The 13,380-nt window shown below is 38.6% G+C and overlaps 1 protein-coding gene across 2 annotated transcripts in view; it reads right to left on the reverse strand.

Moving 5' to 3' along the window:
* SPPL2A (signal peptide peptidase like 2A) overlaps positions 1 to 13,380 on the reverse strand; it is a 58,358-nt gene that overhangs the window by 14,431 nt on the left and 30,547 nt on the right. The window contains exons 7-13 of one of the 2 annotated variants that reach the window (XM_008016618.3): positions 11,924 to 12,020; positions 11,385 to 11,486; positions 7,882 to 7,963; positions 6,208 to 6,282; positions 1,737 to 1,793; positions 1,489 to 1,542; positions 647 to 749 (exon numbers count right to left, since the gene is read on the reverse strand). In XM_008016618.3, coding sequence (XP_008014809.1) covers positions 647 to 749; positions 1,489 to 1,542; positions 1,737 to 1,793; positions 6,208 to 6,282; positions 7,882 to 7,963; positions 11,385 to 11,486; positions 11,924 to 12,020 — 570 coding nt within the window. The remainder of the gene's footprint in view (positions 1 to 646; positions 750 to 1,488; positions 1,543 to 1,736; positions 1,794 to 6,207; positions 6,283 to 7,881; positions 7,964 to 11,384; positions 11,487 to 11,923; positions 12,021 to 13,380) is intronic. The other variant, XM_008016619.3, reaches the window with a different exon arrangement.

Genomic DNA, 13,380 nt, shown 5'->3' on the forward strand with positions numbered 1-13,380 from the left:
GCAGTTAGGACATAGGGAGACTGTAAGAAAAATGAAGAAGGAAAAACTCAGTTGATAGAGAAATATTATCAATTATTTCTAAACTAAATTATTACTGGGCTTGGATTAAGTTTATTCTACAGACAGTGCAGTGAGGAAAATAAGGCAGAACTACACTGTCAGAGCAGACATGCTAAGAGACGGTGATCAATTCCACTATAAACTGTGTCTTTTTGTATTGTGCAGTCCTACCAGTTGGTGTTCTTCTGTTTCTCCTCTTGATCACAGCCTTGCCTAATATTCTGAAACTACTTTTTCTAAAACATAACCATTATCTTAAAATATAAGTAATATAAACTATTTGTTTGCCATTATTATATTCAACTTCTAAAAAGGGTCACAAATATACTTTCTTGAAGAAGGTTAAACTGATCCTAGTTGCTTCCTTAACAAACTTTTTGAGCCATGGGAGTTATTACAGTACTTTAGTTGTTACCAGTTGGGCTTTACCTTCTACCCTCAATAAGCTTTTTTGTTATGACAATCTCAGCTCTAGTGACAGACAGAAATAGTTAATACAGAGCAGGTAACTTTTAACAGATTCTATACACATGACGATTTAAAATCATCAGTATTTTTTTTTACTAAAATTGTTACAATTGCTTACCTGGTACAATAATGTCTCCAAAACCCAATATTGAAACAGGCATGAGGCACACACTCATTACTGAGAAATAGATCAGTTTTGGTACTCTGATGACTACTGGCAACTGTTCAAAAACAAAACAAAATAAAACAAAACAAAACAAAAAAGAGGCCACCAATGAACTTCTTGGCAATCTTTACCCATATCTTTTATTTATTTATTTATTTTTTGGAGACAGAGTCTTGCTCTGTTGCCCAGGTGGAGTGCAGTGGCACGATCTCAGTTCACTGCAACTGCAACTGCAACCTCTGCCTCCTGGGTTCAAGTGATTTTCCTGCCTCAGCCTCCCAAGTAGCTGGGATTACAGGCATGAGCCACCATGCCCGGCTACTTTTTCTGTTTTTAGTAGAGACAGGGTTTCACCATGTTGGCCAGGTTGGTCTCAAAACTCCTGACCTCAGGTGATCCACCTGCCTCAGTCTCCTAAAGTGCTGGGATTACAGGCATAAGCCACCGTGCCTGGCCACCCATATCTTCTAGAAAGGGAATGATTAACATTAGAATAGTTCTTTTGATAGTTTAAAGGAACATGAAATACTCTATCTATTTCCGAAAGAAATAGATTAGTTTTGAAAAAATGAAGCTCAACACACACGTAGGATTAACAGTATTAATCAACTATCCCCACATTTAACCTTTTTTTTTTCCTCTTTACCAAGAATAGAACTCAGGCCTTGAAACACAGAAAATAGAACAAGCCTTATTTTTTTTTGGCTATCTGGATTTTTTTCCCCCAAAGAAGACTCTTGCCTCAGAGGGTATGATTTAAAGTCCAATGAACATATCTGAAATACAATCCTTACTTTCTCATGGGGAGCTGAGGGTTGACCAGTGGCTTCCACCAAGTTTCCATCATTCTAGGATGAAACCCAAGTCAATAGGTATTTAATAATTTAGAATAACTAAGAAAAGAGCTATATTTTCTGAGAAATAAGTTTTACAATACCTTAACATGCACTACGTGACCAATGAATTACACAGGAAAGCAAATTATTAACTGGATACACATACATACACTGGACAGCCATTTCTATTTCATTGCCATCCTTACCTTTTCATTATTTCCAAAAGGTCCAGCTGCAAGTTCAACCATGATACTCTCACCATTCTAAAATTGAGAAGGAAGAGAAAAGAAGTTGTCTAATCATTTAAAGAAAACAATCTGCCACTATTCAAGTGTGATTTAAGCCCCATGGCATATGGCCAGTTACACTGAAAATGGGCTACAGACTGCTGTTTTCCTAAAAGTCTTTGTAGATAGCAAAAACTGAAGTCATCTAAAACAAAGTCCACCTAGTACAGTTGCTCCACTTTATCAGAGGTCAACAATTCTCAGACATTGGCAAATGAATCATGTAAAAATAATTCAAGTGATCCCTCAGTTCTGATTTGTAATGACATATTAATATCTGACATTTGTAATGGGTTATAAATTTTAGATACAGTACTTTTAGTTACATTATGCCATATACTGTATGTTCTTAGTAGTTTTCAGCAATGTCAATGAAGAAGGTCATACTAAAATCTTTTACACTTAGCTTGTAAAAAATATTGGTAACTTTATTTGAATAAATATACATCTGACCTTCTGGCTACTCACCACAATAACAAAATGAAACCAAATTTGAAAAGACCCAACCCTATAGAACCTGAGAAGCTTCTCTAGCCTAACTCCCATCCAATTTCAGCCCTGCCTGCTTTCTATGATCCAATCAAAACATTAACCTTAGCTAAATTTCCCTCCCTTGTGCCTGGATAAAGTCTTTTTATGTGGGCTGTGTGAGGGGTTCATTTAAAAACTTTTTCCTGATAGCCAAGTCTGTTGTGGAGAGGGAAAACATTGTGAGGTAGCAAGTTAAGATTGCATGAACCACTCATTTTGTTTCATATTATGATAAATATATCAGCAAAGCAGGTACAGGGAAGATAAACAAACGCTGAATTTCAGGAAAATTTGGTTGACTATAATATTTTCCATGTGGGTGGGGTGCACAGGAGAAACCACTTGAGTGTTTTTAAAAGGACCTCATTGATTCCTGAGCTGAGTAGAAAGGAGGATAAAACCCCTAGCTGCAGAAATCTTTTGCTCACATTAAGCTTTGGGTTACAGAAGGGTTAAGTCAAAGCAGTTTGGGAAAATAAACTAACACTAAGTACAGTTCCTTAAAGCAGATTCCTAGTTGTGATAACATTTCCAGATAAAGAGTTCATTTTGGTTCACTTTCTAATTGTTATGTAAAACATTTAACTGAAGACCATCATTGATATCCTCCCATACATTTAAAGATACCTGAATAACTACTATTTGTAAGACACAATACTGAGCACAGTGGTGGATGGAGAAAAATGAGTAAGACAGGCTCTTATTGCTGTACTTTTATGGCGACCTGCCTTGCCAACTCACTAGAAGGCCACTAACACTTGGGTCAAGAACATGTTTAGAATATGCAATAGTTAACCCTTCAAATTTACAGTGAAAACCAGGAAAATCAGCAATCTGATTTTTGAGTTACCTACTAAAGTAAGGTCTGCTTCCTTAATAAAAACAAACAAATCAGACTGAGAATAAGGTATTAAAGTAAATCTATAGCAGTGAACTCCAAAGAGTGAGCACTGAGTTTTTTCCACCATATTAGGTTGCTAGAAATTACGTTCCTAAGTCAGTAAAAACTAAGAGAGAAATAGGAAGATGAAAAATTTCTTTTTTTTTTTTTTGAGACGGAGTCTCACTCTGGCGCCCAGGCTGGAGTGCAGTGGCATGATCTCAGCTCACTGCAAGCTCCGCCTCCCGGGTTCACACCATTCACCTGCCTCAGCCTCCCAAGTAGCTGGGACTACAGGTGTCTGCCACCATGCCTGGCAAATTTTTTGTATTTTTGTTTGAGACAGAGTCTCCCTCTGTCGCCCAGGCTGGAATGCAGTGGCATGATCTCAGCTCACTGCAAGCTCTGCCTCCTGAGTTCACACCATTCTCCTGCCTCAGCCTCCCAAGTAGCTGGGACTATAGGTGCCTGCCACCACACCCAGCTAATTTTTTTTGTATTTTTTTAGTAGAGATGGGGTTTCACCGTATTAGCCAGGATGGTCTCGATCTCCTGACCTCGTGATTCAGCTTCCCAAAGTGCTGGGATTACGGGCATGAGCCACTGCGCCCGGCTAACAATTTTATTTTTTGAAACGGAGTCTCACTCTGTTGCCCAGGCTGGAGTGCACTGGCACAATCTAGGCTCACTATAACCTCCGCCTCCTGGCTTCAAGCGATCCTCCCACCTCAGTCTCCTGAGTAGCTGGGACTACAGGCGTGCACTACCACATCTGGCTAATTATTTTATATATATATATATATATATATATTTTTTTTTTTTTTTTTGAGACAGTGTCTCCCTCTGTCGCCCAGGCTGGAGTGCAGTGGTGCAATCTCAGCTCATTGCAACCTCTGCCTCCTGGATTCAAGTGATTCTCCTGCCTTAGCCCCCCAAGTAGCTGGGATTACAGGCACCCACCACTGTGCCTGGCATTTTTGTATTTTTAGTAGAGACAGGGTTTCACTATGTTGGCTAGGCTGGTCTCAAACTCCTGACCTCAAGTGATCCACCCGCCTTGGCCTCCCAAAGTGTTGGGATTACAGGCGTGAGCCACCTCGCCCTGCCTCTGGCCTCTTAATTATTGATATTTTTAGTAGAGATACAGGTTCACCATGTTGGCCAGGCTGGTCTCGAACTCCTGACCTCAAGTGATCTGCCTGCCTTGGCCTCCCAAAGTGTTGGGATTATAGGCATTAGCCACCGCACATGGCCAAATAGTAAGTTTAGTTATAACCCATAATACTAGTTCTATGAATTTTTTTTTAGATTACTATTGTTTGGTGAAGCCAATGAATCAAATGGCTCATAATTAAGTGACAGAAAGGTGCTAGTAAAATGGTTTGGTTATGCCAGGCATAACCAAAATGGTTCATCCCTGTAAATCCCAGCACTTTGGGAGGCTGAGACAGGAAGATCTCCTGAACCCAAGAGTTTGAGACCAGCCTGGACAATATGGTAAAACCCCATCTCTACAAAAAAAACAAAAATTGGCTGGGTGTAATGGTATGTCCCTGTAGTACCAGCTATTTGGGAAGCTGAGGTGGGAGGATCACCTGGGCCTCAGGATGTTAAGGCTGCAGTAACTCGTAATTGAGCCACTGCACTCCAGCTTGGGCGGCAGACCAAGACCCTGTCTCAAAGAAGAGAGAAAAAAATAGTTTGGATGGTTAGCTGTATTTTGGGGCAGTTAACTACATTTGTTACCTATTATAATTTTAGCTCCCCAATAGGGTCAGTTTATCTTTATGTTATTATAGCAAATACCAGAAGTGTAGATTTTTACAGTGATTTCACAGATGGTAGGTTTAATGAATGGGTAAAGAAGGAATGAGGCCACACACTATGGCTCATGCCTGTAATCCCAATACTCTGGGAGGCCAAGGTGTGAGGACTCCTGGGCTTAAGCCCAGGAGTTTGAGGCTGCAGAGAACTAGGATTGTGCCATTGCACTTCAGTCTCAAGACTCGGCCTTAAAAAAAAAAAAAAAAAGAAGGAATGAGAAAGTAGAGAATATCAAATACTTAAATATGTGAGAGTGACAAAGGATAAATGGATAATATAAAGTTACAAAGCAAGACTCAAAATGGGAGAAAGTTGGGGAATTAAGCAATAATTAATATATTCATGAGACAGGAAAAGGACCAAAGTAGAAAAGCTGGACAAATAATTAAGGACCACCATACTAACCCAACACCTCTCCTCATTTTACTGAAGAGCTAGCGGCAGAGCTGGGAATATATGACCTAGCAGCTGCAGTTGCTCTGATTCTAACTTCTTGGAAAAAGCCAGTCTGAGAGAATGAACAAATGGACAGAAGCAAAAAGGGAGAGTATGTGGCCCTGGGTCTAGTTTCTCTTGACGCCAGCCCCACACTGGCCTACAAACACAGCCTAGATAAATGGGGCCTTTTTGGTACAGAAGGCTTAGGTTGGGTTCTGTAAGTTGGAACCAAAAGAATTCCACTGATGGGGGTGGAAAGATGAAGAGCTAGCAATACTCCCTCATACAACGGGTTAGTAAATGCAAGCAGAAAGGGCTAACTTGCCTATGGTTGCAAGGTTACAGAGTTACATTCTAGGCCTTCCGATTTCCAGTGTGCTGCTCTTTCTTAGTCTCAAACTAGTGCTTCAGAAACGATATTTTATTTTTTTTACTGTCTATATTGCCTACAGTAAATATTTAGCTCATAAGAATAATTACTTTGAAAAGGGAAGAAAATTACAGATATTCTCGTATTTGTATCAGTCAAGAGACATTTTAAAATCTAACAAAATGGATTAAAGCCTTGAAAGTTAAAAGGCCAATATCAATGACAATTCTATTAAGAGAATTAGAATTCACTCAGTGGTAAACATCTGAAAAATTAATAATCTAGGAGCAGATTTAAGATTATCATTTTTTAGCATGTTTCTTCACGCATTTCAAAAATGGTCATACCTTTGTGATGAATGGTGTTATGAAAACAAAAAATACATCATAGAGGAGGAGAAGGCCTAGAAGTATCACACATGACTGTTGAAGAAAGAAACAAAATTAAAGGTCAATCTTCCTAAATAGAAACTAAGGCATTAAATTATTTTTCAAGTCCAAATAAAGATATGAATATACATTTAAATATTATTTTTAAAAAGATAGCTTATGGTTAATACTATGTATAGTTTTATTATTCTACATATTAAAACGCTTATCTTCTTTATCTTGTTTTTTAAAAAAATCACTAAGTCAAAGAAATGTGCTGGGTTGGGCATGATGGCTCACGCCTGTAATCCCAGCACTTTGGGAGGCTGAGGCGGGGTGGATCACGAGGTCAAGAGTTCGAGACCAGCCTGGCCAGCATGGTGAAACCCCATCTCTACTAAGAATGCGAAAATCAGCCAGGCGTGGTGGCACGTGCCTATAACCCCAGCTACTCAGGAGGCTGAGGCAGGAGAATCACTTGAACCTGGGAGGCAGAGGTTGCAGTAAGCTGAGATCGTGCCACTGCACTCCAGTCTGGGTGACAGAGTGAGACTCTGCCTTGGGGGAAAAAAAAAAAGAAAGAAAGAAAAAAAAAAAGAAATGTGCTTCTCTGATATTTAGTCATGTTAAAGGTTTTATGAATTTGGCATATTACATGAATGATTAAAAATATTTTAGGCAGGCCAGGCACAGTGGCTCACGTCTGTAATCCCAGCACTTTGGGAGGCCCAGGTGGGCAGATCATTTGAGGTCAGGAGTTCAAAACCAGCCTGGCCAACATGGTAAAACCCTGTCTCTACTAAAAATACAAAAATTAGCAGGGCTTGGTGGTGGGCGCCTGTAACCCCAGCTACTTGGGAGGCTGAGGCAGGAGAATCGCTTGAGCTCAGGAGGCAGAGGCTGTAGTGAGCCAAGATTGCACCACTGCACTCCAGCCTGGGAGACTGAGCGAGACTCTATCTCAAAAACAAACAAACAAACAAACAAACAAATAAACAAAAATATTTTAGGCAGGGTGCAGCAGCTCATGGCTATAATCCCAGCACTTTGGGAGGCCAAGTCAGGAGGACCGCTTGCGGCCAGCAGTTTGAGAACAGCTTGGGTAGCACAGCAAGACCCCCATCTCTACAAAAACAAACAAACAAAATTTAGCTAAAATAAAGTATACATATGGATAAGAGTAAGGAATAACAGGCACTGGATACTTAGCATGGTGGAAGGGTTAGAAGGGGTGAGGGATGAGAAATTACTTAATGAGGACAACGCACATTAGTCGAGTGATGGTTATACTATAAGCCCACATTTCATCACTACCCAATATATCCATGTAACAAAACTACACTCGAACCCCTTACATTTATACAAATAAAAGAAACAAAAGAAAACAACAACAACAATAGTTTAGCTAGCAAATCAGTGGTTGACTGGGCCTGGGGATTAGGACTGATTGCAAAGGCCACGGTAGAGCTTTTGGAAGAGATGAGAAATGTTCTACAACTTCACTGACATAATGGTTACAAAGTTACACATTCGTAAAATTTCCATAAACAGTACACCAAAAATTGGTGCATTTAATTGTAGGTAAATTACGCCTTAATAAAGTTGTCTTTTAAAAATTTATTTTAACTAGCAAAGTAGTATTGTATACATTACCTTGAAGTTGGGCAACTTCAGTGTTTTAATTAAATTCAGACAGAAAGCAATCCCCAAGATATCCTGTAAAATCCAAGCCCACCTAAAATCAAAAGATATTACTCTATTGCTTTATTAATGTTTAGATGAAGCTTTTCAAAAGACATAGATCACTGAGGTAATACCATTTAATTGCTATGATTTGACTCTTCCTTTTTTTTTTTTTTTTTTTGAGACAGAGTCTCATGCTGTCACCCAGGCTGGAGTGCAGTGGCATGATCTTGGCTCACTGTAACCTTTGCCTCCTGGGTTCAAGCAATTTTCGTGTCTCAGCTTCCCAAGTAGCTGGGACTACAAGCATGCACGCCACCATGCCTGGCTGATTTCTGACTATTCAATTATTAAACAGCAAGCATAACAACAAAACCCCTCATATATTCCATATTTGGTAATTTTACTGTCCCAGTAGAATAATGAATATTATTATACTAAGAAAAAGTTGAAAAGGCTACCTCAGAAAAACATATATCAGACATAAGTGCATTAACACATGTCTCATTCTAGAAAACAGCTGTTAACAAAAGAATTTCAGTGTTAACACAGATCCAAATAGCTTGAACATAAAGAAAACAAGTTACGCAACTTACTCCATCAGAAATTGACATGAGTAATTATCCATTGATTATCCTACCTGAAGCTGTATAAAGCTGTATGAGTTTTGTTTCCCAAATTTTAGGCCATTAAATCCTTTCAGTCCTCAATAATTTTATTAATAAAACATTAATATAAACTTAAGTATACATTTTCTTCTGGTTATCTTCCTGCAAATGAACAGATATCTATATACTTTCTTATATCCCCCTCTTTCTTGCATAAAAGACAGCATACTCTATATATTTTTTTGCACTTCACTTTTTTCACTTAAAGAAATACAAATATCAAATCAAAGTGGATTAAAGACTTACATCTAAGACCTGAAACTATGAAACTACTTGATAAAAACACTGGGGAAATGCTTCAGGACATTGGTCTGGGCAAAGATTTCTTGAGTAAGACTTCAAAAGCACAGACCACAAAAACAAAAATGGACAAATGGAATCACATCAAGCTAAAAGGTTTTGCATGGCAAAGGAAAAATCAAGAAAGTGAAGAGACAACCCACAGAATGAAAGAAAATATCTGCAAACTACCCATCTGACAACCTATTAATAACCAGAATACATAAAGAGCTCAAACAACTCGATAGAAAAAAAACCAAATAATCCAATTAAAAATAGGACAAAATATCTGAATAGACATTTCTCCAAAGACACACAAATGACCAACAGATATATGAAAAAATGCTCAGCATCTCCAATCAGATGAAATCTGACTGCAATTAGAGGAATGTAAATCAAAACTACAAGATATCATCTCACCCCAGAATGCTGGCAAGGATGTGGGAAAAGCGGAAACCTCGTACACTGTTGGTGGGAATGTAAATTACCACAGCCACTATGAAGAACAGTATGGAAATTCCTCAGAAAACTAAAAACAGAACTACCATATGATCCAGCAATCCCACCACTGGATATACATGCAAAAGAAAGGAACTCAGTATCAAAGAGATATCTGGACTCTCACATTTATTGTAGCACTATTCACAATAGCCAGGATATGGAATCAACCTAAGTGTCCATCAATGGATAGAGGAAATATTATACATATATATATACACACACATATATATAAAAAATTATACAAATACACACAATGGAATATTATTCAGCCACAAAAAATAATGAAGTCTTGTCATTTGCAAAGACATGGATGGAAGTGGAAGACATCATGTTAAGTGAAATAAGCCAAGCACAGAAAGACAAATATTGCATGTTCTCACTCATAGTGAGAGCTAAAATTAAGAAAATAAAAAATTGAACTCATGCAGATAGTAGAATGATGGTTACCAGAGGCTAAAAAAAAGTAGAGAGTGGGGGTGACAAAGTGAAGATAGTTAATGGGTGCAAAAATATAGTTAAATAAAATAAATAAGATTTTGGTAGCATAATTAGGTGATACAGTTAATAACTTCTTGTATATTGTAAAAATAACTAAAAGAGTGAAATTGGAATGTTCCCAATCAAAGAAATGATAAAGGCTTGAGGTGATGGATCCCACAATGACTCTGATGTGATCATTACACATTGTATGCCTATATCAAAATATCACATGTAGCCCATAAATATATATAGTTATTATGTTCCCATTATAATTAAAAAAAAAACTTTTAAAAAAGTATAGATTGTGCTCCTTTTTGTACTTTATATATCATAGAGTATATTCTCTCTCTTTTTTTTCTTTTTGAGACAGAGTTGCACTCTTGTTCCCCAGGCTAGAATGCAATAGCCTGATCTCGGCTCACTGCAACCTCTGCCTCTCGGGTTCAAATGATTCTCTTGCCTCAGCCTCCTGAATAGCTGGGATTACAGGCACACACAACCACACCCGGCTAATTCTGTATTTTTAGTAGAGACGGGGTTTCTCCATGTTGGTCAGGCTAGTCTCGAACTCCTGACCACAGGTGATCTGCCCACCTCGCCCTCCCAAAGTGCTGGGATTACAGGCATGAGCCACCATGCCCGGCAAGTATGTTCTCTTTTGTATCTACTTTCACTTAGCATTACGTTTTGAGATTCATTCACGCTGTGCATGTGGTATAAGGCTTACTTATTGGTGAATAGTATTCCATTGTGTAAATATAACATAATGTATTCACCCATTCAAAGTTTGATGGACATTTTGATTGTTTCTACACTCTCTCTCTCTGTCTCTCTTTCTCTCTCTCCTGGAACTCCTTGCATATCATTTCATAGAGATCTTCATTGTTTAGAGCTGCATTGCACTCTATTGTGTGGCTATACCAAAATTAAATGTGTGTATATATATATAAAAATATACACACATACACATATATATGCACACTTATATATATACATACACACACACACATATATTTTTTTGAGATAGAGTTTCACTCTTGTTGCCCAGGCTGGAATGCAATGGCGTGATCTTGGCTCACTGCAACCTCCACTCACTGCAACCTCTGCCTCCTGGGTTCAAGCAATTCTCCTGCCTCAGCCTCCCGAGTAGCTGGGATTACAGGTGTGCGCCACTATGCCCGGCTAATTTTTTGTATTTTTAGTAGAGACAGGGTTTCTCCATTTTGGTCAGGCTGGTCTCGAACTCCCAACCTCAGGTGATCCGCCTGCCTTGGCCTCCCGAAGTGCTGGGATTACAGGCATGAAATTAAGTATATTTTTAAAGTCTATTTCAGTGTATGTGTTGAAATAATAATTCATATTTCCTTCTCTATTATGAGTTCAAATGCATTAACATAAGATCTGCTTATTTAAGAAGTAGTTCATTACAAGACTGGTGTTCTCACATAGAAGCAAAAAAGTTCTGTAATAATCACAATAAGTATTAGGCCAACATAGGAAACAATTCATCCTTAATGTAAAAGCAAATACATTGAGTATTCATACCTGTCTTCATTTCGAAACACAGCCCAAACAACAGCTACTGCTATGCACAGTCCAGAGAGAAAAATAAGTCTCACTTCCATGCTTTTGCCACGACATGCAATCCTAAAAAACGGATTGAAATAGTTAACACTGCAGATGAAGTACAAAGTTTACTTGATATAAGAAGTAGCAAATGTTAACCACAGTCATAAGAAGTGACTGAAATATTAATTTTAAGTCTTGATTTTACATAAAACAAATGAGACATAATAAAATGTTTATCAGTCCAATATAATTTTCTGTGATGATGAAAATGTACTATATCTGTGCTGTCCAATATAGTAGCTACTAGTCACATGTGGCTATTGAGCACTTGAAATGTGGCTAATAAGAATGAAAAACTCAATTTTTAATTTTATTTAATTTTATTTAAATTTAAATTTAAACACCTATAGGTCCAATGTATATCAGACTATATAAGTTTCAAATAATATTCCTATTTTGTATTGTTTTAAATTATAAACACCAACATTATAAAATTTCCTGTAAGAGATACATACGTGCATTGTCCGTACGGTATCTTATGAATTAGTGCAGCAAGACAGTTGTACAGACTCATTGCTGATGCTATGCAGAAAATTGCTATCATAACATAAACTAGAAAAAAACAAAACACTAAATTACATGAGAACAGAAGGAAAGGTGATAAGAAAATATTTATACAAGCAATATTAATTCTTTAGTTTTCTTTATTGAATCATACTTCCAACGAAGTGACTATACGATGACCTGATTTACTTACTAAGCTGAAATTTAGATCGTGAGGTTTTTGTTTTGTTTTGTTTTGTTATCTGAGAGTCTTGCTCTGTCGCCCAGTTGCCCAGGTCGGAGTGCAGTGGTGTGATCTCTGCTCTCACTGCAATCTTTGCCTCCTGGGCTCAAGTGTTTCTTGTGCCTCAGCCTCCCGAATAGCTGGGATTACAGGTATGTACCACCATACCCAGCCAATTTTTATAGTTTTAGTAGAGACAGGGTTTTGCCATGTTGGTGAGGCTGGTCTCAAAGTCCCGACCTCAGGTGATGTGCCTGCCTCGGCCTCCCAAAATGCTGGGATTATAGCCGTGAGCCACTGCACCCAGCCGTCTTCTTTTTAAATAGCAATTAATTTAAGGAAATCTCTCACCAAAAACTAAAATATGCTCTCAGGTAAAGTAGAGGGCTCTCTTTTTTCTATCAATGACTACTATAAACTGAGAGTTGATAACATAAATTAATCTGAAGGAGTATTAAATTAATAAAAGCATTTGTTTGATGCCAACATAATACAAATATCATCCTAGTACTCGCTCTCTCAGCAACAGGTTAAAATGAGTGATATTAACAAAATGAGTTCTTTTTTTTTGAGACGGGGTCTCACTGTGTTGCCCAGGCTGGAGTGCAATGGGGCAATCTTGGCTCACAGCAACCTTCGCCTTCCAGGGTCAAGCGATTCTCCTGTCTCAGCCCCTTGAGTAGCTGGAACTACAGGCATGCACTACCACGCCCAGCTAATTTTTGTATTTTTAGTAGAGACAGGGTTTCACCATGTTGGCCAGGCTGGTCTTGAACCCCTGACCTCAAGTGATCTGCTTGCTTTGGCCTCCCAAATTGCTGGGATTACAGGCGAGAGCCACCGCACCTGGCCAGAATGACTTCTTTTTAATTAAAAACTACATGTCATAAGCTGGGTACAGTGGCTCACACCTGTAATCCCAGCACTATAGGAGGCCAAGGCAGGTGGATCTCCTGAGGTCAGGACTTTGAGATCAGCCTGGCCAACATGGTGAAACTCTGTTTCTACTAAAAATACAAAAATTACCTGGGGTGGTGCCAGACGCCTGTAATCCCAGCTACTTGGGAAGCTGAGGCAAGAGAATCACCCCATCTCAAATAAATAAATAAATAAAAATACAGGCCGGGCGCGGTGGCTCAAGCCTGTAATCCCAGCACTTTGGGAGGCCGAGACGGGCGGATCACG

Source organism: Chlorocebus sabaeus, chromosome 26 (assembly GCF_047675955.1).
Source record: "Chlorocebus sabaeus isolate Y175 chromosome 26, mChlSab1.0.hap1, whole genome shotgun sequence".
NCBI lineage: Eukaryota > Metazoa > Chordata > Mammalia > Primates > Cercopithecidae > Chlorocebus > Chlorocebus sabaeus.